Below are 23,966 nucleotides of genomic sequence, written 5' to 3' on the forward strand. Positions count from 1 at the left end.
ACAGACAGGGAGAGTTTTGCTCCAGAGACAGGGCTGGCCTGTTTGTGCAGCAGGAACAGGGGACGGTGCCCCGGGCACACAGCAGGCAACCACCCCGACAATGGGCCACCCCCGCCCTCCCTCCAGGCTTTTCTGAAACTCTGGGCCCGACAGCCCTGGAGCCCTGGCATCGCGCAGCGGGGCAGCCAGCGGGGGCCCGCCGCAGATGCAGGAAGGGCTCTAGAGCACAGGCTCAGTAGTTGTGGCGCACAGGCTTAGTTGCTCCGTGGCACGTGGGATCTTCCCGGACCAGGGCTCGAACCCGTGTCCCCTGCGTTGGCAGGCGGATTCCTACCCACTGCGCCACCAGGGAAGTCCCTGAATCATGCATTTTACAGTGGTTAGCTTTATGTTTTGTGGATTTCACTTCAACTTTTAAAATTTAGTGCATCTCAAATATCAAGTGGGGCATACTTACGCTAAAAAGGTATTCATTCTGTGTCTGAAATCTTTTTTTAAGCAGTCTGTAAAAACTGGACCTAGGAAACAACAGCGTCCCCAGTGCCACAAACAAAACATCTACGTGGGCAGGTGGAGGGAGGCTTTGGGCAGGTGTACCTGGCCTCTCCCCCGGCGCGGGCAGCATGAGGGTCTGTGTGGGCGACCAAGTGGCGGCAGAGGGGAGGGTGGGTTACGGGACTGGGGACCGAGCGGGCTTCCACGTCTCCCCACACGCCCACCCTTTCCCTTGAGTTCCTAGTTCGGCTCATGCTGCTTTTGTAATTTACAAACGACAAAGAAACTGGGGCAGAGCTTTAGTTAAGCAAAAGGCAGCTGGCTTCCCCTTCCTCCTCCGAGGGAGCCATCGGAGGCGTGAAGCTGCCAGCAGCGGGTTCACTGGTGCCTTTTTTTCTTTTTAAACATATAAACGTTTACTCTTTCTAAGTGCCTGCATTCTCATCTCTGGGCTCAGAGGTGGGTCGCTCACAAGCGGCTCAGGACGGTCTCCTGGTACAGACCAGGGAGCCGCTATTTCCTCCACCCCCCTGTACACTTGCCCGAGGCCCTTCCCTCCGCCTGCCCACGTGGACATCTTATTTGATCCCAGGTGGTTCCAAAGCTCTTGACATTCTGAGCTCGTACCTCCTCCGGAGCCAGGAGCCCTGCAGTCAGACCCATGTGCCCCGGAGGCTGTCCCGGCCACCCCTCGGGCTCCTGAAGGACAGGCAGAGCCCCAGCGGTGCCCCAGCCCCCGTTCAGTTCTCGCCTCCAACCCACCACGCAGCCTCTCAGCCAACCTCACAGCCGCTGGGAAGGGCACGCTCACCGCTCTTCCCCCACGGCCAACCAGGGCCAGAGGACAGGAAATGGGGACCTGCCGGAGGTCAAACACGGCAGAGTGCAGCTGCCCAGGGACCAGAGTGGCTATGGGCCACAGCATGGACCTACGGGAGCACAAGACGCCGAGTCCAGACACGACCAAGAGAACCTGTTCAAGTGTTTTGTAGTCTGTAATTTTTTTCACATAATGGTATTTTTCAAGAAAAGCGGGAGGCCTCAGGCCGTCCAGCACTGCCCCCTGGCATCCCCACACAAGGCCACGGCGGCCTCTGGCCCACTGGACACTCCTGGTGCCAGACGGCCCGGCTCTCTCAAGACTGCCCACCCCCGCCCCCCGCTCCGGGCAAGCCCTGCGCCCCAGGGACCAGGCGGTTTCCAGGTCAGTAACGAGCATCCCCTGCTGCTCGTGGGAAGACGGCTGAAGGGCAGCGGGGCCACGTGGTGCGCTGCTGCCAGCAGGGCGTGCTGGGAAACCGGGCCGGCGGGGGTACCTGGACACCAGATTGGCGGAACCCTTCCCTGCTGGGACTCCCAGGGTGCCCGCCACGAGCTCCCACCCCGCTCCCCGGGGGGACGGGCGGGGTGTGGCCAGGAACGGGACACAGACAGGAGGCGGCGGAGGGCAGCAAGGTCTCTCCCTGTGGGCTGCCCCACCCCCGTGCCCCCGTCAGCCCCTGCCAAGCGTGGGCCGGCGCCAGGCGTGTGCCAAACCGAGTGGGTTTTTTAAAGGAAACGGGATCACCGCCAGAGACAGAAAACACGGCACCTTTGGTAGAAAAGAAACCACGAAAAGATAACCCTGCAAACACAATGGGGCTGCTGGCCCACTCCGCGCAGGGGCAGGCGCTCACCCCCGGACTCACTGCGCTTCTGGGGACAAAGGTGACCTCAGTAGGGCCTGGCCGGACACAGCGAGCTTGTGCCCCTCCCTGCGCTCCCCACTGAGACTGACCGGGGCACAGAGCCCCCCCGATACTCCCACGTCACAGTCTAACTGCAGCAGGGAGGCTCTCGCGGCTGCCCTGGCGGAAGCGAGGCCCGTCTCGTGTCAGGGAGCACAGCGATGCAGAGGGCCTGGCGCGTCTGGGGGGGAATCGCGGGGGCCGACACAAGCCACGACCCAGCGCGCTTGGAGCTGGGGCCCCGGAAGCAGGGCTGTCCTGCATCGCCCCCATAGCCCACCCGCCCCTCCCCCCGCCCCTCCCCACCAGGCCGCAGGGAAGGGAGGGCCCCGGGCAGCACCCTCCGGCGAGGCCAGCAGCAGGGGGGCGGGGGGAGGGGCGGCGGGTGGACGGGAGGGCACCCCAGGGGCACAGGTGAAGGACCTGCGCCTCCCGAGACCCCCGCCCACCAGCGCCCCCAGCGGCTTTCCCACGAGACCACCCGTCGGGGGCAGCAGGGCGTGCGGGGTCAGCTCAGCGTGAAGTGCTGGGCACAGAGGTCGGCCCGCCGGCCCAGCAGGCCGCGGGCCGGGATGAACTCCAGCGGCACCGGCTCGGGCCCCTTCTTCTCCAGCTCCCGCTCGAAGATCTGCGGGGCGGGGACGGGCGGCCGGTCAGGCGCCCCGTGCTGCATGGCCCTCACCGCCCCAGCCCCCCGGCCCGCCTCACAGCCTCACCTGGAAGGCGGTGAGCTCCAGAAGCGGCGCAATGCTGACCTCGGCCTCGGACAGCGCCTGGTTAACAGCGCTGGCGGCCTTGGACACCTCGGGGTGGTAATGCCGCTGGAGGGCCTGGAGGGGCACGTGGGATGTCACCGCCCCTCGTGGGCAAAGCGAGGGGCACAGGAAGCACTGAGCAGGGGAACATCCCACCGCCTCCGCAGGCCAGGGACGCGACAGACGGACGCAAAGCCTCCCCTGGGTGACCGAAGTGACAGGGCAAGGTGGGATCCTTGGGGACCTGGCAGAGATGCTGGCAGGGGCGTACAGGTGGGGCTGGGTGGGTGGCCGAGGGGGAGCACCCAGGTGGGGCGGCTCCAGGAAGCCCGGGGAGTGACCAGGAGGCAGGGCGCCCTCACCTGCAGCTCCCACAGGGAGCTCTCCAGGGCTCGGCTCTGGGCAGGGTCCTCCTCTCGGGGGTCGTAGGGGTCGGCGTCCAGCTCTAGGAACGAGACCCAGACTCCAGTCTGCCACCTGCGCCCACGTGCTGGGCTCTTGGCCAGGCCTCCCAGGGGCTCCGGCCGCACTCACCAGGGCCCCTGGGGCGGTGCACGAGGACGCGGCAGGCTGGGTGTCTGCGCAGCAGGTTGCAGATGAAGGGCAGGACCGTGAGCAGGGCCTCGGGGGGCGCCGTCAGGGCCAGGCGGGCCAGGCGCTTGGTGAAGGCGGCCACCAGGTAGGCCGGCAGATGCCTGGGGAGGCGGGGGGCGGGGCGTAAGACTCCACCCCTCCGTGCCAGCCCCCAGCTCCCCGTCCTGGCCTGCGGCCGCAGCCCCGCAGCTCTGAGCCAGGCCAGGTGTCCCCAGCCCCACCCCCACTCACGAGGACGACAGGAAGAGGTCGGCCAGGTGGAAGAAGCGGGCCCGGTACTTGACGTGGAAGACAGACGGGTCGAGCAGGCCATACAGCTTCCGGTAGAAATCAGGGTACTCCCTGGGGGGGTGAGGGGAGTGACGGAGCACGTGTCGGGGTAGAGCCACAAACAGAACAGATCAGGAACCCCGGCCCAGGTCACGGCTGAACGAGCAGAGCTGAAAAGCCCTCAGACCCCGAGGTGGACACTCACAGGTTGTGCTTATGAATCAGGATGAAAAGTCCGTTCAAAGCCAGGAGGCTGACGGCTCCACCTGCAGACAGACGCGCAGCCGTGGAGCCCAAACCAACGGCACAGCCCGGCCCCGGGACGCTGGTCACAGCCCCGCCGGCTGCCTGGCCCGGGGCTGCAGAGCGCCCCTCCGCACCCCAGTCCCGCTCCGGCTCCGGGCCCGCCAGGCGGCCCCTGCTCACCGAGGTCACAGGCGCGGGCGAGGAAGTCGATCATGAGGCTGGGCTGTGCCAGGTGAGGCAGGATGGAGTCGTGCGTGATCACCAGCACCTTCTTGCAGATGCGGAGAGGCAGCTGCCGGAAGCAGCAGGTCAGGTCGGGTGCGGCCCGCCCCGCTCACTGGAGTCCAGCCCCGGGGTCCCTCCCCCACCCCTACCTGGTGCTTGAGGAAGCCGAGCCACATCTGCTGGAAGGCCTTCCTGTGCTCCTGCGGGGAAGCGGCAGGGGTGGACGTCCCCCGCGCTCCCGACCCGCCCACCCTCCTCCTGCCTCCGGTAGGGAGCCAGGGCCTAGGAAACCCCAGCGAGAGAACGCCTCCCTCTCGGCCACAGGCCCTGTGTTCACAGCCACCCCGGCAACGACACTCAGCCCCAGGGAGGTCTGGGCAGGCCGCCTCTGACCTCCGGGAACCGTGCCTGGGCCCTCGGGGCCTCCTGTGACCCCGGTGGCTGACAAGGCCAGGAAGGGGGCGCTGGCCCAGGATTCCCAGGGAAACCAGGGATTCCCGGGGAAACCACCACCCACCCAGGGCGCCTCACCCTCAGATGCACGACCTTCCACTTGTCCGAAAGCTCTGCAAATAAAGCGAGGGGTCACCCGACACGGGAGCAGGCCAGGCCCCTGCCCTCCCGCCCTCCCGCCCTCCCAGCCCCGGCGCTTACCTGCGTGCTTCACGTAGAAGCTGGAGGGGGCGCGCTCCTGGCGGGGCAGGCTCACGGAGGACAGCAGCGTGAAGGCGTTGTTCCAAAAAGTGAGGGGCACCTGCCGCAGACCTGGCCTGAGCGCCCGGACGCCGCGTGCCCGTCACCCGCCTGCATCCTCCCCGGACCCAGGCGGCTCACCTCAGGGCGCCCATCAGTGGCCCGGGCCACGGCGTCCGCGGCGGCCTGCATCGTGTGGTAGCGGATGTCATCGTGTTCCAGGTACTCCCGGAACTGACAGAGCAGCAGGGAGTGGTCCTCGTCTGCAGAGAGCAGGCCTCCTACCACCGACTGCGGGGACGGGGAACAAGGCGGTGAGCGCCTCTGAACCCCAGGACAGGCGGCCCAGGCATGCAGCTCACACAGCAGAGTCTAGGGGGGCCGCCAGAGTCCCCCCAAGCCCCACAACCCACAGGCAGCCGGGGCGACCCCCAAGCGGGCAGCCGGGGCCTCACCTTGAAGAGCTGGTGGGGGAACAGGTAGTTGCCTTCCCACTTGGGCTTCTCCAGGGGGTGCTCGCCCTCCAGCTGCAGGAACTTCATGAGCGTGCTGAGGGCCAGCTCCTAGAAGGAGGGGTGGCAAAGGGACCGCAAGGCTCCCGCCACACGTCACCCCTGCAGACAGGCCCACAGAGCTCCCCCGGCCCTCAGGCCTGAATACCCGCAAAATAAAGCTCCTGTGAGAATCAGGAGGCAGGACGGACACAGCCACACCCAGAGGAACCAGCCACAGAAAGAGACAGCACCCTCACCTGGACCGGCACCTGCAGCCACGGCCCCAGACCCCTCGCAGACCCCTGCTGTGCGGAGAGCCTGGGGTCGGGCTGCGCGGGCAAGCAAGGCCAGCCACCCAGACTCACCTTGACCTGAAAGGAGGAGCGAGCCAAGAGCTCCCCCAGGCGGTTGCAGCAGCTGTGGTACCGGTGTCGCATCCACACCCTGTACTTGCGAGTGGCCCCCCGGGACCCTGCAGGTGGGGCAGGGCGGTCAGCCCACACCGATGCCCGCACACGCCAGACGGGACCCAGCCCCACCCTCCCCCTGCCCTCTACTCAGCCCCGACGAGGAATGAGTGAAAACGAGTCACTGCAGCTCCAGATCTGGGGCAGGACCAGCACGTTCCCCCAGGCAGGGTCCTCTCTTCTTTCACCCCAAGACCCAGACGTGCCAAGGACTGAGACACGTAACTCTAAACTTCCATGGAATTAACACTCAACGATACGCAACATCAAATCCCACAAGACACACAAAACAAGCAGTCACACCCCACCCAACCTTTCCTTACATCTGGCTTCAACGTCCCTATTACCCACCCCTTCTCCCAAACACAATCTCCCGATCCCACCGACCCGCATGGCCTATGATGGAGTTTTGGGGGGGGGGGGCCTCATCCCATGTTAGCAAGATCCCCCTCTAACCTTATCAGAGACCAGGCCCTCCTGGACACTGACCTGCCATGACCACCTCCTCAGAGGGCAGCTGGCCCACAAACAGCTCTCCGCGGGCCAGCAGGGCCCCGAAAAGTCGGCTGCATGCGCGCACCGCTTCCTGGATCTCCTCCCGATCCTCAGACTGCGGGGAGATGCCGGTCGCGGGGTGCCCCGCCTGGAGCTGTGGCCCCTGCCCCCTTTCCCGACCAGGACCCCAGCCCCATCCCACCCCACCCCTGAGCCCGCGTGACCCTCCCATCCCACCTCTGCCAAACCCCGCACCAGATCCTCCCACCTGGAAGCCCTGCGAGATTGGAGAAGACCCCCAGTATAGTCCTGAACTCCGCTTTGCAATCATCTGCCCGCATCAGAACCCAAGCCCCATCTCGTCCGAGCCCGAGAAGGCCCCCATTCTGGTCTCCAACCCCGGGACCCGGCCGCGACCCCCGCCGCTCCCCACGGGCCCCCACCTGCAGCACGGCCAGGATGTCGAACACGGCGTTGGCCTTGCCTCGGTTTGCCAGCACCGCCTCCACCAGGCGGCCCAGCGCCCGGCGCGCGCCCCCAGGGCCGGCTTCCCGTTCCATGCCGCCGCCCCACGCGGCAGAGACCAAACCAGCCGCCCCCCGGCTCCGCCGCCCGGCGCGCCACTGACGTCACCGCCGGCGCCTGATGACGTCAGCGCCCCCCCGGCCGTCATCGCGGCGCGCCGGGCCGGAGTGGCGCGTGGCGGCCGGCATGGCGCTCTTCCACGTCGCGCGGTACTCGGGCCCCGAGGCGGCCGGCGCGGAGGCCGAGGCCGAGGCGGACGGCCGGGCTCGCGCGCTGCTAGAGCGGCTGCGGTGCCGGGCCCGAGAGCGGCAGCTGCAGAAGCAGCCGCCGCAGCAAGAGCCCTCGGAGCCTGCGGAGGCCGCGCAGACAGCGCAGGCGGCGGGGAAGCGGCGACGGCGGCCGCGCAGAACGCGGAGGCGCAAGAGCGGCGGGGCGCCGGGGAGCCCGCACGCACCTCCCTGCAAGCGGCGGAAGGCGGACGACGAGGATGAGGACGCGGGCGCAGGTGGGGCCTCGCGGGGTGGGGCGGGGCACTGGGACTCGGGACCGCGTGGGGCTGACGCGCCGCCCCGCCCCCGCTTCTGCCGCGCAGAGAGCAGCGAGGAGGCGCCGGCGGGGAACAGCGTGGGAGCCGAAGCCGCGGGGTCGCCGGAGGGCCAGGGCGGACCGCTCCCCGAAGAGGCCTCTGGTCCCCCAGCCCACGCCCTGGTGCTCGGGGGCTTCGGGAGGAGCAAGGCGCCGAAGGTGAGCGGCCCGGGGGGAGGCTGCAGCGCTGGGGTGGCTGTCGTTACCGCGGCTTGTGTTCGTGGGACGGCTTGGAGGACGGTGCTTGCGCCTGGTGGGTGTATGGTTTGTGCTCGGTGAGTGAACACCTGAGCCGGCCAACTGTTGACGTCTTAGCAGCCTTGTTTACGGTTTGAATCTTGTGCGAAGTCGCCACTTCTACTTTCAATTTTAAGAGTCCTCTTTTTTTCCCGAAATTAGCGGGTTGATTTGGTTTCCGTGCTGCTGTCACAGAGATCTCTCTAAACAGCTTCGCTTCTTTGGTGCACATTTAAGGAGCTTCTAATCTAGCGTGCTCACCAGTCTAGCAAACAAAATGGGAGATCCAACCAGGTCTACCAGGTTCCTGGGCGAGTTGCAGATTCACGTTAGCATAAGAGATTTCAGTAGTCGAATACGTGAGCTAAAGGATGTGTGGAGGGTGAGCCTCATCACGAAGAATAAGAGAGGCTCGGCACAGGGCCCTTGGGGAGATCCACTCTGAGTTGGAATCAGAAGACAGGGATCAGCCTGGTTAAGGTGGGATGGGGGCAGGGAAGTGTGTGCCAGGGAGAGGGCCGAGTTGGGGCAAAGGCCCCGAGGTAGCAATGAGCTTGGTGTGCAAAACGACAGAGGGTTTGTATGGTTGGTGCAGAGCCAGTGATAGCAAACAAAAGCGCGGGCAGGAGAGTGCCAGGTCACGGGCACCTTGCAGGTGTAGCCTGGAGCACAGATGTCATTGGAGTACGGGTGTTATTAGGTGCGAAGGTGAGCCCCTGGGTGGTTTGGCTCAGGGAGTGGCGCTTTTCGGTAGGTATTTTTCACGCCCTATAAAGGCTTCACGGAGAGTGAGATGTGGGCGGTCCAGGAGAAGCTAGAAAGCTTGCCTCTTTCTTGCAGCCTTTTCAGCTTGAGTGTTTTGAGTCCTTGGCTTCTGGGGCCTTGCTCTGCTGGTCTGGCGGGTTTTGGAGTATTCACCTCATCTCTTTCTCTTTCCCTTTGTGGTAGGTGCAGCCTTTCCTGCCAGCGTGGCTGGCTGAGCCAAGCTGCGTTGGAAAGAATGTCACCGAAGGCCTGGTGTCTATCGAGGATATCCCGGAAGTCCACCCGGACCTGCAGAAGAGGCTGCGGGCTCAGGGCATCTCGTCCTACTTTCCAGGTGCCCCTGCCCTGCGCAGGTGGGGTGGGGGTGGGAGCAGGGTTTCCTTCCAGAGCATCTTCTCCCAGAGCCGTGCAAGGCCATCGCTCAGCAGCTGCCCACACAGGCAGCCTGTGCACACGTCCAGTGGCAGGTGTGGTCTTGGCCTCAGCACCTTCCGACTCTCAGCGCTCCGGGAGGCTCCGGTGCTGACCTTGAGCGAGAGCCCAGCCCAGAGGTCACAGACAGGGAGGCGGCCGTCTCCGGTGCCTGTGCTAGCACTGGGTGTCCCTGCACCGACGTGACGTGCGTCTCGCCGTTCCTTGTCCAGTGCAGGCAGCAGTGATTCCCGCTCTCCTGGAGAGCACAGCCAACGGGTTTCTGGTAAGCCGAGGCGGCTACCGGCCTAGCGACCTCTGTGTTTCTGCCCCAACGGGCAGCGGGAAGACCCTGGCCTTCGTCATCCCCGTGGTGCAGGTGAGCGCAGGGAGCCCTCGCCCTCCAGGCGGCTCTGCAGGCAGGGAGCGGCCCTGCTGACGCAGGTGGCGGTCCTCCCCCCGCAGGCCCTGCTGCGGCGAGCCGTGTGCCAGGTTCGTGCCCTGGTTGTGCTGCCGACCAAGGAGCTGGCCCAGCAGGTACGTGGACCCCACGCCTGGAGGTCAGACCCAGGGTCTTCGTCACTGCGGCGTGGGGCCTCAGGTCACGCTGGCGACGGCTGCTCTTCTTCCAGGTGAGCAGCGTGTTCAGCGTCTACGCAGACGCCGCTCCTCTTCGGGTCGCCCTGCTCGCCGGGCAGAAGTCGCTGGCCAAGGAGCAGGAGAGCCTCGTGCAGGACACGTAGGTCCCTCCGGTCTGTGGGCGCCTCCGAGAGGCGGGCCCGCTCTGTGCAGCCGCGTCGTAGCCATCTGGCCCCGGGGAGCCGAGCGCTGCCGTCCACAGGGTCCCCACGTCGGGGGCGTCAGTGCGGGCGGCCCTCCTGAGCCACTCTCCGCTCCGCAGAGCAGACGGCTTCCGCTGCCTGGCAGACATCGTGGTGGCCACCCCTGGCCGCCTGGTGGACCACGTCGAGCAGACCCCAGGATTCAGCCTCCAGCACCTCCGCTTCCTGGTAGGTCGCCCCCACGGAGGGAGGCCCGGGCCCAGACCCGAGGCTGACCTGCCCCCCCCGCCCCCCCGCCCCGCAGGTCATCGACGAGGCCGACCGCGTGATAGACAGCATGCACCAGTCCTGGCTGCCGCGGGTGCTGGCCGCGGCCTCTCCCAGTGAGGGCACTAGGGACCCCTTTGCTCTGCTCCAGAGAACGCAGCCCCGGGCTGTGACTGCAGCCAGGTACCGGGCCCTGCACTCTGCTCTGCGCCCAGTGGGGCCGCCCTGAGCTGGTCCCCTCTGCTGTCCCCCGTCTGAGACGCTCTCCCGCCAGGCTCGGGTGGGCTGGTTGGGCTGTGCTGCTTTCCCAGCGTTGCCTCCCCTTTCAGCGCCTGCTGCCCCCAGATGCCACTGCAGAAACTACTCTTCTCGGCCACGCTGACCCAGAACCCCGAAAAGCTGCAGCAGCTCGGCCTCTACCGGCCCCGGCTCTTTTCCACGGGGTCGGTGCACGGGGGCCCCAGAGACGTGGACGGGGACGGGGACTCGGGTGGGAAGTACACCTTCCCTGCGGGGCTCACGGTGAGCAGGGCGCTTGGAGGTGGGGGCGGGGGGGGGGGGCGCGTCTAGGCACCGGGCCGTGGCCAACCCCGCGCCGTCCCCCGCAGCATCGCTACGTGCCCTGCAGCCTCCGCCTCAAGCCCTTGGTCGTCCTGCACCTGCTCCTGGAGATGAATCTCTCACGGGTTCTGTGTTTCACCAACTCCCGCGAGAACTCCCACAGGTGAGGCCGGCACGGTGCGGGGGCCGGAGGGGAGAGGAGGTGGTTCCTCCCGCCCACCGGCTCCGGCCTCTCCCGCCCAGGCTGTTCCTGCTGGTCCAGGCTTTCGGGGGCGTGCGCGTGGCCGAGTTCTCCTCCCGCTACGGGCCTGGCTCCAGGAAGCGGATCTTGAAGCGGTTTCAGCAGGGGAAGATCCAGCTGTGAGTACCTGGGGAGACGGGCCGGGGTCCTGCTCCGGGGAGGGTGCTTGCGCCGCGTCAGCCTGGGGTCCTGAAGGGCGCCTCGGGCCCTCCCCAGCTCTGTGGCAGCGTCCCCAGCAGGGCGGGAAGGGGCGTGTGTCCCCGCTCCCGGCCTCAGGCAGGGCCCGCGACCCCTCGTGTCCCGCCAGCCTCATCAGCACCGACGCCACGGCCCGCGGCATCGACGTGCAGGGCGTGCAGCTGGTGGTGAACTACGACGCCCCCCAGTACCTGCGGACCTACGTGCACCGGTGCGGGACTGGCCCTGGGTCTGGGGAGGGGGTGGCCTGGGGAGAAAGCCTGGTCCCAACAGCCCTCAGGGGCTGGGGGCCACCGCTCTGGAGGGGGCTGTGCTCCGTTTCAGGGTTGGAAGAACCGCCCGCGCCGGAAAATCTGGACAGGCCTTCACGCTGCTCCTCAAGGTGCAGGTCAGCTTGCGTGGTCTCAGCAGGAGGTGGGGTGCAGGCTCGCCCTGGGGGCCCCGGCGGGGCGGGAGCGTCTTCCCCTCACATGCTCCTTCCCTGCAGGAGAGGAGGTTTGTCCGGATGCTCAGGGAAGGCGGGGTGCCCGGGCTGGAGCGGCATGACGCCCCCAGTGAGCTCCTGCAGCCGCTGGCCCCGCGGTACCAGGAGGCCCTGTCCCAGCTGGAGAGCGCCGTCAGGGTGAGGCGCCGCGGGGGCTCGTCCCGGGACGACCGAGGTGGAGGGAGGAGATGGGCAGGCGAGGCCCGCGGCCCGGAGGGGCCCGGCGCCGCACTCGCTTTCCGAGCAGGAGCGGGCGTGGGGCGTCTCTGCCCTCGGGGGTGGAGGGCAGGGCCAGCCACAGGGAGTGAGGGGAGGGCGGCGCCTGCCAACCCCCATCCCCCCCCCACCCCCACCCCCCGCAGGAGGAGCGGAAGCAGAAGGCAGCCTAGGCCGGGGCTCGGGACAGCGGCGAGGGCTCCTCCCCTCCTGGCGGGGGGGCCGCCTCCTTTCCGGAAACACCCTGAGCACCGGTTGCCAGACGCACGAGCAGGAGACGGGGCTCCCTCAGCTGAGAGAGCCTCGGTCCCCAAGCACGCCGCTGCCCTGGGCCCGGCCCCCTGGACACACGGCTCTGGCCCAGGCCTGAGACCTTCCAGGGGGCACGAGGTCAGCCCCGTCGGGTGGTCTTTCTGGAAACGAGGCTCCAGCGAAACTGTTTACACTCCCCCGGAACTGACGGCGTGGCGTCTGCCATGCATTAGGCTGTAAGTCGGGGATCAGCCTTGAGGTACCTTCAGGAATTCAGTTTTTCTAACAGCGTGAGCCACCACCCTGCGTGGCAGAGGTGGCCCTGGGTCCCTCGCTGTCGGGGTGAACCGCCGGCCGCTAAGTAGCCGTCCCCCGCGAGGCGTCGCAGAGACCGGAGGATGCGCTGCGTGGTCATTGCGGCTGGACTTCACGATTAGTCACCGCGCGTGTAAGACGAGCGTCCGGGAAGCAGGCTTCAGAGCGCTGACCGCCGTCTCTGAGAAAGCCTCGTTTCCAAAACTCACGTGTTGACAGAGCCTTAATGGGAATGAACTGCAGCTCCTCGTGTCGGCAGAATAACCGCCCATGAGTCCTGGCGTCCCGTGTGCTCGCTGTTGCCCGAGTGGACGTCATGGGGCGGAGTGGGCAGCTTACAGGAGCGCACGCGGACCAGGGCTCGGGTTGCACTAGCCCGGACCTCTCGGGGCTATAAATGCACTCTGCATACCGAACCTACTCACATTTCAGTCCAGGCTTCGCATGGGACCCGGGGGGATGGCACAGCCATGCACGGCCTCTGAGAGGCAGCTTCCCGGTCCGTGGATTGTATCTCAATAAAGCATCTGTTTGTTTAAAAACAAATATGGACTTCTTCCCCGGTGACGCAGTGGTTAGGAATCCGCCCACCAATGCGGGAGCCATGGGTTGGAGCCCTGGCCCGGGAAGATCCCACATGCCGCGGAGTAACGAAGCCCGTGCGCCACAACTACTGAGCCCGCGTGCCACAGCTACTGAATCCTGCATGCCTAGAGCCCGTGCTCCGCAACAAGAGAAGCCACCGCAATGAGAAGCCCGTGCACCGCAACAAAGGGTAGCCCCCGCTCGCCGTGACTAGAGAAAGCCCGCGTGCAGCAATGAAGACCCAACGCAGCCAAAACTAAGTAAATTTTTTTTTTTTTAATAAATAAAATTAAAAAAAATAGTGAACACACACGTACCCCTGGGTGATAGGATTGCTGGAAATACCAGATTGCCTCCTCAGCCTGCCTTTTTCTTTACATTCAGTCACGCTTGTGCCAGAAGACGGGAAGAGGCCCAGGCAGGTGACTAAAGACCACAGCTGAGCCTTTTGAAGTTTTGTAATATTGATAAATGCTAACAGAACAAAGAATTCCGATGTCACCTTTACTGAGTATTGCGGAGTGGCCAGGCGCGTGGGGACAGGAGAGAACCTGCAGCGCGTGCGGTGGCCCCGAGCCTGTCCACAAGTTCTGGGAAGAGGTTCAAGTGGAGGCGGGGGGGCCGGGAGCATGCAGGCATTCACGCGGGGGCCCACAGGCGCTGTCTGCTGCCGAGGGAGACCGAGCCGAAGCACCTCGGCTGTGGCCTGCCCCGAGCCTTCCTGTGCCCTCACTTCTAAGGGGGGGGGGGGGGCCTCGGGAGTAGCAAAGTGACCACCAGGCAGAAACGGCATTGCCTGCTTTAGCCCTTCACTTTGAACTTGGAGATACAGGGCCTACCCTGCACCTGCTGGGTCTCTGGGGCCTTGGGCATGTGGGAGACGGGCGGTAGTGGTGTCTTCAAGGCAGGCTGCGGTGTGCAGGTCACTTTGCTGTTGGGTTTCAACAGCGACTCGCTGGGCATTTATCTGGAAAAGAAGAAGACTTCAGAGAAGAGTGAAGTAGCAGGAATTAACAGCGTGTAAGCCAATCAGTCAATCATACTGCAAAACAAACTCATAGAAAAAGAGATCAGGTTTGTCATTACCAGAAGCAGGGGGATTGGATGAGACGGTCAAAAGGTACAAACTTCCCTTTATTAGATAAATAAGTACTAGGAATGTAGTGTATAACATGACAAATATAATTAACACTGCTGTAGGTTATACATGACGTGTATGAGAGCTGTTAAGAGTAAATCCTGGGGCTTCCCTGGTGGCGCAGCGGTTGAGAATCTGCCTGCCAGTGCAGGGGACACGGGTTCGAGCCCTGGTCTGGGAAGATCCCACATGCCGCGGAGCAACTGGGCCCGTGAGCCACAACTACTGAGCCTGCGCGTCTGGAGCCTGTGCTCCGCAACAGGAGAGGCCGCGACAGTGAGAGGCCCGCGCACCGCGATGAAGACTGGCCCCCGCTCGCCGCAACTGGAGGAAGCCCCTGCACAGAAACGAAGACCCAACACAGACAAATAAACAAACAAATAAATAATAATTAAAGGTGCTAATAATTAAAAAAAAAAAAATCCGGAGTTCTCACCACAAGGAAAACATTTTTTTTCTATTATTTAATGTTCCATCTGTGTGAGATGACGGACGTTCACTAAACTTACGGTGATAATCACTCCATGATGTGCAAGTCAGATCGTGACGCTGCACACCTTAAACATATGCAGTGCTGTATGTCAATTACATCTCAATAAAACTGGGAGGAAAAAGAAGGAAAGAGTGAAGGGGGTGCGAACGTGGCAGAGCAGCCTCGCTGGCATTCCTGCTGCCACCGCACAGCAGGGGGGGCACAGGTGCTCTGTGCTGGCAGGAACTGAGCTCACAAAGGCTCCAGGGGGACCTCAGACCCCGGAACTGCATCCCCCCCGAGGGTCAGAACTGAGCAGGGTTAGGACTGAGCAGGGCCGGGCAGGGACCCACCGGTCCAGCAGCTGTGCTGGTCGTCCGACGGCCCTGGGCTGGTTGTTCGGCCCTCCTGGGGGGACCCCTCGGCCAGGCCGGCCCACGAGCACCGAGGCACGCAGATGACAGCGTGGCCTTGGTGTAACCATTCTGCCGCCCTCGCCCCCCTGGGCGCGCGGGGCAAGGATGGCGAGCGAGGCACCCGCAGGTCTCGTCACCCAGGAAAGCCCCAGGTGCTGCCTCTCCGAAGGCTGGAGGGGAGGTGCCATTCTCTGGTGCAGCGAAGGCTCCCTCCTGCTGAAGAGCAGTCTAGAATGTGCCCACCGGTGCTCCTGGGAGCGTTCCCTGTCACGTGTGTGAAGGGGGTGCTGTGGCCTGCCAGCTTCTCCTCCCCCGGGCACATCGACGCCTTCTGGTACAAGAGACAGAGGAGGAGGATGGCGAGGCCATGGCCACAGCTCTGGACACATGTGCCGTGTCTGCGAACCCGCACCCCCAGAGCATCACGACAGAGCCAGGCATGAAAAGGCAAATAAGGGGACTGTCAGGTACCATCCAATACTCCATCTACGACTGGACGCTGGCCATCACCCCACACTCCTCTCTGTGAATCCCTATTCCCGCTCCATCCCCCCCACAGATCTATGTATTTTATGCTTGGAATTATTTTATAGATCACCAATCATGCGTCTCTGCAATAGAAATGTGCTCCAGAATTGACCACAAGGCTCTAAGTGTTCAAAAATAATAATCTTCTGGATTGAGAAATCAGTACAATTATTATTGGTATGCAAGTAATCAAAATGACACAAGTGTATTACAGTTATGGTAAATAAGTACTAAATATAAAAAGTAAAATTTAATAGATGGAGAGGGCTAATCTGTTTTCTTCAGTTAGTTCCTATGTCCACAAGGCTCAGCGTCAACTCTATTCTTATTATTTTTCCAATTTATAAATCAAAACACTGAAAAAATCCCATTCCCATAAATAAACTGATGGCACCAGAAAGAGCTTTGTTGTCGAAACGTCACTCGATCCTTTGGTCCCTTTCTGAGCTCTGTGAGGTCTGTTGCCAAAATCTACGTCCAGCGCTCTCTCAGCTGGAAGGATGGGTCCTCCAGGTCGTGCTGAGACACAAAGCAGAAGCTGCCACCTGGAAGCCGCTGCATCCCTGCCCCCAGCCTGCCTGAGCGCGTCCTGTCCTCAGACTTGTGCCCACGGCGGGCGGGCACAGTGGGTGGAGGGACACCCTGAAGAGGCAGCTCCCCCGAAGCCATCCGCACGGCACCCCACGGAGCCTGTGTTCAGCCCAACCCTCGAGAGAACTCTCCAGTTTCCGTAGGTACCACTGAGAAGTTAGCCGTTGGCCTAACTGTCCTTCTGCAGGTGATCTGTGTGTCCCCTCCACTCCTGTGACCTCTCCTTGCCTCCCGAGTTTACCGTTGGCCTAAATGTGTCTGCGGGGAATCTTTTCTTTATCCTGTTTGAGACCTTCTGGCTTTCCTGAATCTCTGGATTGGTACCGTAAGCCGGTTCTCGAAAGTCCTCAGATATTACCTGTCACGCATTCTCTTCTGGAACTCAGCTCCGACATTAGACCTCTCACCCCTCTGCCATCTGTCTCTCCACACATCTTTCTTCCTGTTCTTTGTGTTGCAGTAGGCCAGACCTCTCTGTCACTAATTCTCAAATGTACTGTTTACTCTCCCATGAAGTTTTTAAAAACTGCAGTAGAATTTGCATACAGGGGACTTCCCTGGCAGTCCAGTGGTTAGGACTCCACGCTTCCACCGCAGGGGACACGGGTTCGATCCATGGTTGGAGAACTAAGATTCCGCGTGCCACACAGCTCGGCCAAAAAATAAAATTCAAAACGTTTTAAATTAAAAAAATTTTTAAATAATTTGCATTCAGTAAAAATCACCACCCCCCTTTTTTTTTCTGGCTGCACTGGGTCTTCGTTGCTGCACGCGGGCTTCTCATTGTGGTGGCTTCTCTTGTTGCGGAGCACAGGCTCTAGGCGCACAGGCTTCAGTAGCTGCAGCACGTGGGCTCGGTAGTTGTGGCTCACGGGCCCTAGAGCGCAGGCTCAGTAGTTGTGGCACACGGGCTTAGTTGCTCCACGGCATGTGGGATCTTCCCAGACCAGGGCTCGAACCCGTGTCCCCTGCATTGGCAGGCGGATTCTTAACCACCGCGCTACCAGGGAAGTCCCCCAAATCACCCTTTTTGATGTATAGTTTTATGAGTGTTGACAAAGGCCTGTGGTCATGTAACCACCAACGCAATCAAGAACAGGACATTTCCATCACCCCCCAAATCCCCAATGGCTCTTTTGAGGTCAGTCCTTCCCCCACCCCCGTCCCCATCCCACCCCTGAGACCCCTGAGCTATAGTCTGACCCTATAGTTTTGCCGTCTCCAGGACGTCATATAAGTGAAATCATAGAGTATGCAGCCTTTTGTGTCTGGCCTCTTTTGCACAATACATTTGAGATTCCCCCTGCCGTCTGAGCACCAGCAGCCTGGTCCTGCTACCTGAGTGCCATGTCATCGTCCGGAGGGGCCATGGTTTGCTTCTCCATTTGCCAGTTGAATGACTCGGTTGCTTCCAGTTTGGGGAGATTACGAATAAAGCTGCTATAAACATTTGCATACAGGTTATTATGTGGATGTGTGTTTTCACTTCTGTGTAAACTGTGAGAAGTGAGATTGCTGGGTCAGAGAGTAAATGATTGTTTAAGTAAAATATATAAGAAACTGCCAAGCTGTTTCCAAAGGGGCTTTACTCTTCGGCATGCCTACCCACAGAGCGTGGGAACAGGCTGCTCCACACCCTCACTAGCCACGCTCTTCACTGTTTAGCCATCCTAACAGGTGTGTCCTTGTATCTCCTTGTGGTTTTTTGTTTTTTTTTTTAATATTTATTTATTTATTTATTTATGGCTGTGTTGGGTCTTCGTTTCTGTGCGAGGTCTTTCTCTAGTTGCGGCAAGCGGGGGCCACTCTTCATCGCGGTGCGCGGGCCTCTCACTCTCGCGGCCTCTGTTATTGCGGAGCACAGGCTCCAGACGCGCAGGCTCAGTAATTGTGGCTCACGGGCCCAGCCGCTCCGCGGCACGCGGGATCCTCCCAGACCAGGGCTCGAACCTGTGTCCCCTGCATTGGCAGGCAGATTCTCAACCACTGCACCACCAGGGAAGCCCTGTTTTTTAAAAATATTTATTTATTTATTTATTTATGGCTGTGCTGGGTCTTCGTTTCTGTGCGAGGGCTTTCTCTAGTTGCGGCGAGCAGGGACCGCTCTTCATCGCGGTGCGCGGGCCTCTCACTCTCGCGGCCTCTCTTGTTGCGGAGCACAGGCTCCAGACGCGCAGGCTCAGTAGTTGTGGCTCACGGGCCCAGTTGCTCCGCGGCATGTGGGATCTTCCCAGACCAGGGCTCGAACCCGTGTCCCCTGCATTGGCAGGCAGATTCTCAACCGCTGCACCACCAGGGAAGCCCCTCCTTGTGGTTTTAATTTGTATTTCCCTAATGAAAGGATACTGACATCTTTTCATGTGCTTATTTGCCATTCTTAGAGCTTATTTGGTGAAGTGTCTGTTCAAATCTTTTGTCCACTTTTAAAAATGAGTCTTCTTTCTTTTGTAAAACAAAAAAATATTTGGTTGCACCACGCTTTACTTGCAGCAGGTGGGTTCCTTAGTTGCAGCTCATGGGCTCCTTAGTCGCAGTTCGCCGGCTCCTTAGTTGTGGCATGCAAACTCTAAGTTGAGGCACGCATGTGGGATCTAGTTCCCTGACCAGGGATTGAACCCGGGCCGCCTGCATTGGGAGTACAGAGTCTTAACCACTTTGCCACCAGGGAAGTTCCCAAAATGAGTTATTTTCTTGCTATGGAGTTCTGACAATTTTTTAAAAAAATAAATTTATTTATTTTCATTTTTGGCTGCGTTGGGTCTCCGTTGCTGCGCGTGGGCTTTCTCCAGTTGCGTTGAGTGGGGATTACTCTTTGTTGCAGTGCGCGGGCTTCTCATTGTGGTGGCTTCTCTTGTTGCGGAGCACGGGCTCTAGGCGCGCAGGCTCAGTAGTTGTGGTGCACGGGCTTAGTTGCTCTGCGGCATGTGGGATCTTCTTGGACCAGGGATCGAACCCGTGTCCCGTGCATTGGCAGGCGGATTTTTAACCACTGTGCCACCAGCGAAGCCCTCTGACAATTCTTTACTGTGAAATGATAAGAAATATATATTGTATATTGGTCTCTGCCCCCCAGCTCCTGACACAGAGCTCCTAGAACCCTTGGAATCCCCTGAGTGGCAGGGGTGCCAGGAGGGTCTTTTGTTCCAATGAGGTGACTCGTGGTGGGCTCCTGGCTGGGGGCTGGTCACCAGAAAGACCAAACTATGATCAGACGCTTGGAACCTTCAGCCTCACCTCCCCCCCATCCTCTGGGGAGCAGAGAAGGGGTAGGCACTGAGGTAATCATCAATCCGGCCCATGCAATGGAGCCTCCACAAAACCCCAGAAGGACAGGTTTGGGGGAGCTTCCCGGTTGGTGAACACATGAAGATTCTGGGAGAGTGGTGCCCAGAGAGGGCAAGGAAGTTCCACTTCCATTCCCCACACTTTGCCCTATGAATCTCTTCCATCTGGCTGTTCCTGAGTTATATCCTTTTATCATAGACCACTAACCTAGTAAGTAAACTTTTCCTGAGTTCTGTGAGCCGTCCTAGCAAATGATCCAACCCAAGGAGGGGTTGTGGAATCCTCCAATTTATAGCCAGTTGGTCAAAAGGACAGGTGACAACCTGGCACTTGTAACTGGCATCTGAAGGGGGTCGTCTGTGGGGCTGGGTCCTTAGCCTGCAGGCTCTGTGCTAGCCTCGGGCAGTCAGCATCAGAACTGGGCTCTTGAAGGACAGCCGGTCCATGTCACGGAGACCTGGAGAACTGCTTGGTGTGGGAGACCCCCATGCAGCTGGTGTCAGAAGTGTCGTGAGTAAAGGAGATGCGTTTTTTTCTTTTATTTTTATGTCCTGATTACATGAGCTTCATTGGCTGCGTCTTTTGCAAATGTTTTCTCCCAGCGGCTCTTCATTCTCTCAATAATGTTTTTCACACAGCAAAAATGTTTTTAATTTTAATAAAGTTCCACTTTTCATTTTTATTGTTTTATAGATTGTGCTTTGGGTGTTGTAGCTAAGAAATCTTAATTTAACCCAAGGTTACAAAGATTTTCTCCTGTGTTTCAGAACTGTGAGTTTCACATTTAGGTCTCTGATCCATTTTGCATTAATTTTTGCATATGGTGTGAGGTAGGGATTGAGATCACTTCCACTAAGTTTTAAGTTTCAATTGTTTTATGTTTAATTTCTAGAAGAACTATTTGGTTCATTTTTTTTTTTTTTTAATCTGCTTGGTCTCTGGTGACCCCTTGTTTCTCCTCCATGCTTGTTATTTCCTCCTTTGTTTCTTTAACCATATGAAATACATTTTGCATTTCTTATTCTAGATCCAGCAATTCTGGCGTCTTAACGTCTCTACAGGTGAGTCTGACCCTCACTCCTGAGGCCTCTTCGCTGTGTATGCTGTGATTTTCTGTCATGAGCATACATTCTGGGGGCCGCTGGCTGGAGTTCCTTGAGGCCTGGAGTTGAGGGTTCCTCCAGCCAGGCTAACATTTTCCAAGGCCAGTCCTCTGGGCTCAGACATGTGCTAATGGCTTCCCATCCCTCACTCAGTGACTATTCATGAGAACACCACCAGACAAATTCCACCATCTTCCTATTTGACACCAAGGGAACTGAGGATGAGAGGGGAACACCCTGCCCGAGCCAAGAGGCAGTTGGTGTCTTCAGCCCCTCCACTCCATCACAACTTGGGACTAAAGCCCAGAATACAGGTGATTCCCTATTTCCAAATATGTTTGTATAAAGTACGTGTATTCTATAGACAAATGTATTTTATAAGAGGCTCAGATCTCATTTTTTTCCATCATAATACATCATATAAATTCAGGGGAAACAGTTAAAAGTTTTTCAAATCACATGATCCTATATAGAATTTCTATCCAGAAGAATTGTCAAACTCAGTTTGAAGAAAAACAATTTTTTTAAAGCATTTTAAAAAAATTAATTAATTAATTTATTTTTGGCTGCGTTGGGTCTTCGTTGCTGCGTGTGGGCTTTCTCTAGTTGCGGAGAGCGGGAGCCACTCTTCATTGTGGTGTGGGGGCTTCTCACTGTGTTGGCTTCTTTTGTTGCGGAGCGCGGGCTCTAGGTGCACGGGTTTTAGTAGCTGCGGCACGCGGGCTCAGCAGTTGTGGCTCGTGGGCTCTAGAGCGCAGGCTCAGTAGTTGTGGCGCACGGGCTTAGTTCCTCCGCGGCACGTGGGATCTTCCCGGACCAGGGCTCGAACCCGTGTCCCCTGCATTGGCAGGCGGATTCTTAACCACTGTGCCAGCAGGGCAGTCCCTGCACACAATTCTTAACATACATACCAAAAATCGAAAAAATCATGTAGTTGTGATTCTTTTCTGAACAGTTATTCCAGTGACTTTCCAGCTTAAAATTTGGAAGCAAATTTTCCTTAACAGGATAGCAAGTACCAATATCTTCAAATGTTGATATGCTGTTCCATCATAAGTCCCACTAATTCACAATTTAACATCATATACTGGGGCTTCCCTGGTGGCGCAGTGGTTGAGAATCAGCCTGCCAATGCAGGGGACGCGGGTTCGAGCCCTGGTCTGGGAAGATCCCACATGCCGCGGAGCAACTAGGCCCGTGAGCCACAACTACTGAGCCTGCGCGTCTGGAGCCTGTGCTCCGCAACAGGAGAGGCCGCGATAGTGAGAGGCCCGCGCACCGCGATGAAGAGTGGCCCCCGCTCGCCGCAACTGGAGAAAGTCCTCGCACAGAAACGAAGGCCCAAACACAGCCAAAAAATAAATTAATTAGTTAAAAATGTTTCCAGAGCTACTAAAAAACTGTCATTTACGAAATAGTTGGTAAAAATATTCCTCTGGATTGTGCAGGAAGAGACAGGGTCCACTGATAGGACCAGGTGTGTGATACTAACCAGACCTGGCTTCTCTCTCTCCTGCGCCAACAGAGGCTGGGCTGTCCTCGTTTTTAGTTTCTCCATTTTCTGCAGGCACACCTTCTTTAGTCTCTTGGTTAGCCGCTTCAGCCTGTTTTCCCTTTGCTCCCCTTTTCCCTTTTGTTTGCACCTTTTTTTGTCTGAAGATTTATTCTTTCCTGCCGCCTTTTTGGGCTTCGTTCCCACTTTTGCAGCCGGTTTAGCTGACAACCTTTAAAGGAGAAAGTCGTATTTCTCTTGCTACCTTGATGTGAACATTAAGTAGACACTTTTATAAATAAACGAACATCCTGTCTACCTGCTTGGCAAAAGGTTACAGAAATGCGTGCGCAATACCTCTGTGTCACCGTGTAGGCGTTGGGCATCCCCACTCAACGCACGAAGCACCCAGGAATCGTCAAGACCCAACACCACAACTGGAAGCCAGTCACGTGGGCTGAGAGGTGCTCCACCTTCTCACGTGTCATTGGCGGACGCCGGCCCCGTGAAGCCCGGGGAACTGACCGGGGAGCTGGAGCTTGGCGCGCGAGCTGCGAGCTGCGCGTAGCCAAAGCCGTTTTCGGCGAGGAAGGGATCCTCACTCAGCTCTGGGGCCGGGTTGTGAAGTGTCTGCTAGGCCGCGCGGCCTTCGGGCTTGAGGGCAAAGCTGAGCGCCGTTCTCGCTCTCCGTCCTGGGAAAGGCCTCCGGGGGCAGGGGTGGCGAGGCGCCTCTCCCGACAGACGCCCCGGCGGGGCCGGCTGAGGAGACGCCGCAGCCCAGACTCCACTCCGCCTCCCGGGTGTGGGGCGGGGACACCCCGACCAGCGGCCCCTCCAGACACGCGGCGCCGGCGGCGTCAGCACCGCGGACAGCGGCCTCCCGGGGCCGGCGGGGCGGGGGTCAGCGGCGAGGGTCACAGGGGCGCGGGGGCGTTGAGGGGGAGGTGGACCGGGGGAACGCGGGGGCAACGGGCGGGCGGGGAGGCCGAAGGAGAGCCGCACGGCCCTGAGCGTCCGCCCCCGCCCCGGCGCGGACAGGCTGCGGGCCCTCACCGCGGCGGGCGGGCGGGCGACGCGGCGGAGAGTGCCAGAAGGGGACGAGAGCGGCGGCGGCCGAGGGCTGGCCCGACCCACCCGACCGGACCCGACCTGAGCCGGCGGCCAGCCTGGCCCCAGTGCGCAGGCGCGGCGCCGGCCGATCGGCGCGGGCTGGCGGGGCGAGGGCGGGAGGACCGGAAGCAGCGGCGGCTGAGGCGGGACCTGCGCCCGAGGCCCCCGGCCCGCGCCTGCGCACTCCCCCGGCTTCCTTCGCTGGCGGTCACCTGCGCGCCAGCCTCCGCTCGTTCCTCCCGTTCGCCTGCAACCTTCCGTCCACCCGTCCGTCCGCTCCTCCCCTGCCCACCCACCCCCTCATCGCACACTTAACTGCCTGTTGCGTTGACCAAGCACGTCCTGTCCTTGCCCTGGCAGGACCTGCGGTCTAGGGAGAAGGGGGCACACGTCGGCAAATGGATGCCCGCTTAGAGGAAGTAGGGCCGAGCGGCTGAGAAAAGGAGGTGGAGGTTGAGTGCCCATTTTAGGTTGGGGGGCGGCAGTCAGAAAATGCCTCCTAGGCTGTCGAGCTGGGATCTGAAGACCCACAAGGATGGCTTTTCCCCCTGCTTGTGACCAGGGAGATGGTCCAGCGGGTCTGTCCCTGGTTTCACTCTGGCTACCTTCAACCACCACCTCCCCTGCAGACACGGGGAGCTTTCAAACTTGTAAGTCAAGCTGTCTTCCAGGCTTCTGCTTAGCATGAAGTCCAGATCGCCGGCCGTGACCTTGTCCCTGTTCCTTCATGGTGCTGACACCGTCCTGAATCATTTTATCGTCTGTCTGGACTACTAGAATGTAACCTCCTTTTCTACTTTGCTCGTAGCTATAGCTCCAGGGCCTAGACACACAGTATGCACTCAGTAAGCATCAGCTGAATAAACCAATAATTTACCCATCTATCTCTCATTAGTTTTGATTTTCTTGAAGAGCCAAGTGTTGCTTTTTCTAAAAAACTTCCACC

General features: G+C 60.2%; 3 protein-coding genes across 5 annotated transcripts; 1 reads left to right on the forward strand and 2 right to left on the reverse strand.

The window, feature by feature from the left end:
- Positions 1-1,471: 1,471 nt before the first annotated feature.
- NOC4L (nucleolar complex associated 4 homolog) lies at positions 1,472-7,092 on the reverse strand. Its single transcript, XM_059894586.1, has 15 exons — positions 6,905-7,092; positions 6,456-6,576; positions 5,865-5,971; positions 5,461-5,568; positions 5,147-5,296; positions 4,967-5,066; positions 4,844-4,878; positions 4,462-4,512; positions 4,268-4,379; positions 4,047-4,107; positions 3,803-3,913; positions 3,512-3,672; positions 3,340-3,422; positions 2,939-3,052; positions 1,472-2,850 (listed from the first exon to the last, which is right to left on the reverse strand). The coding sequence occupies exons 1-15, from the start codon at positions 7,019-7,021 to the stop codon at positions 2,731-2,733; spliced, it is 1,551 nt and encodes a 516-aa protein (XP_059750569.1). The 5' UTR covers positions 7,022-7,092; the 3' UTR covers positions 1,472-2,730.
- Positions 7,093-7,158: 66 nt separating this feature from the next.
- Positions 7,159-13,375, forward strand: DDX51 (DEAD-box helicase 51). 3 transcript variants are annotated; one of them, XR_009497256.1, is made up of 15 exons: positions 7,159-7,730; positions 8,757-8,907; positions 9,218-9,363; positions 9,450-9,521; positions 9,617-9,723; positions 9,886-9,994; positions 10,071-10,216; positions 10,363-10,555; positions 10,642-10,757; positions 10,838-10,954; positions 11,143-11,244; positions 11,358-11,421; positions 11,521-11,655; positions 11,880-13,145; positions 13,270-13,375. XR_009497256.1 is itself a non-coding variant. In XM_059894385.1 (15 exons), exons 1-15 carry the CDS (start codon positions 7,173-7,175, stop codon positions 11,904-11,906), a joined length of 1,956 nt encoding a protein of 651 aa, XP_059750368.1. In that variant the 5' UTR covers positions 7,159-7,172; the 3' UTR covers positions 11,907-13,375. The 3 variants fall into 3 exon arrangements, 2 of the variants coding, with proteins under 2 accessions (XP_059750368.1, XP_059750367.1); XM_059894385.1 differs by having other exon boundaries at positions 7,159-7,491; positions 7,579-7,730; positions 11,880-13,375; XM_059894384.1 differs by having other exon boundaries at positions 11,880-13,375.
- LOC132348055 (uncharacterized) lies at positions 12,022-22,780 on the reverse strand. Its single transcript, XM_059895208.1, has 6 exons — positions 22,268-22,780; positions 21,911-22,142; positions 13,732-13,852; positions 13,195-13,359; positions 12,510-12,596; positions 12,022-12,146 (listed from the first exon to the last, which is right to left on the reverse strand). Exons 1-6 carry the CDS (start codon positions 22,294-22,296, stop codon positions 12,022-12,024), a joined length of 759 nt encoding a protein of 252 aa, XP_059751191.1. The 5' UTR covers positions 22,297-22,780.
- Between the last annotated feature and the right edge of the window lie 1,186 nt (positions 22,781-23,966).

This window comes from Balaenoptera ricei, chromosome 14 (genome assembly GCF_028023285.1).
Source record: "Balaenoptera ricei isolate mBalRic1 chromosome 14, mBalRic1.hap2, whole genome shotgun sequence".
Taxonomy (NCBI): domain Eukaryota; kingdom Metazoa; phylum Chordata; class Mammalia; order Artiodactyla; family Balaenopteridae; genus Balaenoptera; species Balaenoptera ricei.

Bases quoted from the DNA above. Each gene is read 5' to 3' on its own strand.
- LOC132348055 (XM_059895208.1), bottom strand. From the start codon at position 22,296: ATGCCCAACGCCTACACGGTGACACAGAG. The intron at 13,360-13,731 runs GTGCAGGGTAGG...TTGTTCTGTTAG, and splicing joins AGGCCCCAGAGACCCAGCAG to CATTTATCAATATTACAAAA. The intron at 12,147-12,509 runs GTGAGTTTTGGA...CCTCGTTTCCAG, and splicing joins CATTAAGGCTCTGTCAACAC to AAAGACCACCCGACGGGGCT.
- NOC4L (XM_059894586.1), bottom strand. From the start codon at position 7,021: ATGGAACGGGAAGCCGGCCCTGGGGGCGCGCGCCGGGCGCTGGGCCGC. The intron at 5,569-5,864 runs GTGAGTCTGGGT...CCCTCCTTCTAG, and splicing joins GCTCCTCCTTTCAGGTCAAG to GAGCTGGCCCTCAGCACGCT. The intron at 3,673-3,802 runs GTGAGTGGGGGT...CCGCCTCCCCAG, and splicing joins GACCTCTTCCTGTCGTCCTC to GCATCTGCCGGCCTACCTGG.
- DDX51 (XM_059894384.1), top strand. From the start codon at position 7,173: ATGGCGCTCTTCCACGTCGCGCGGTACTCGGGCCCCGAGGCGGCCGGC. The intron at 9,724-9,885 runs GTAGGTCCCTCC...TCCGCTCCGCAG, and splicing joins GAGAGCCTCGTGCAGGACAC to AGCAGACGGCTTCCGCTGCC. The intron at 10,955-11,142 runs GTGAGTACCTGG...GTGTCCCGCCAG, and splicing joins CAGCAGGGGAAGATCCAGCT to CCTCATCAGCACCGACGCCA.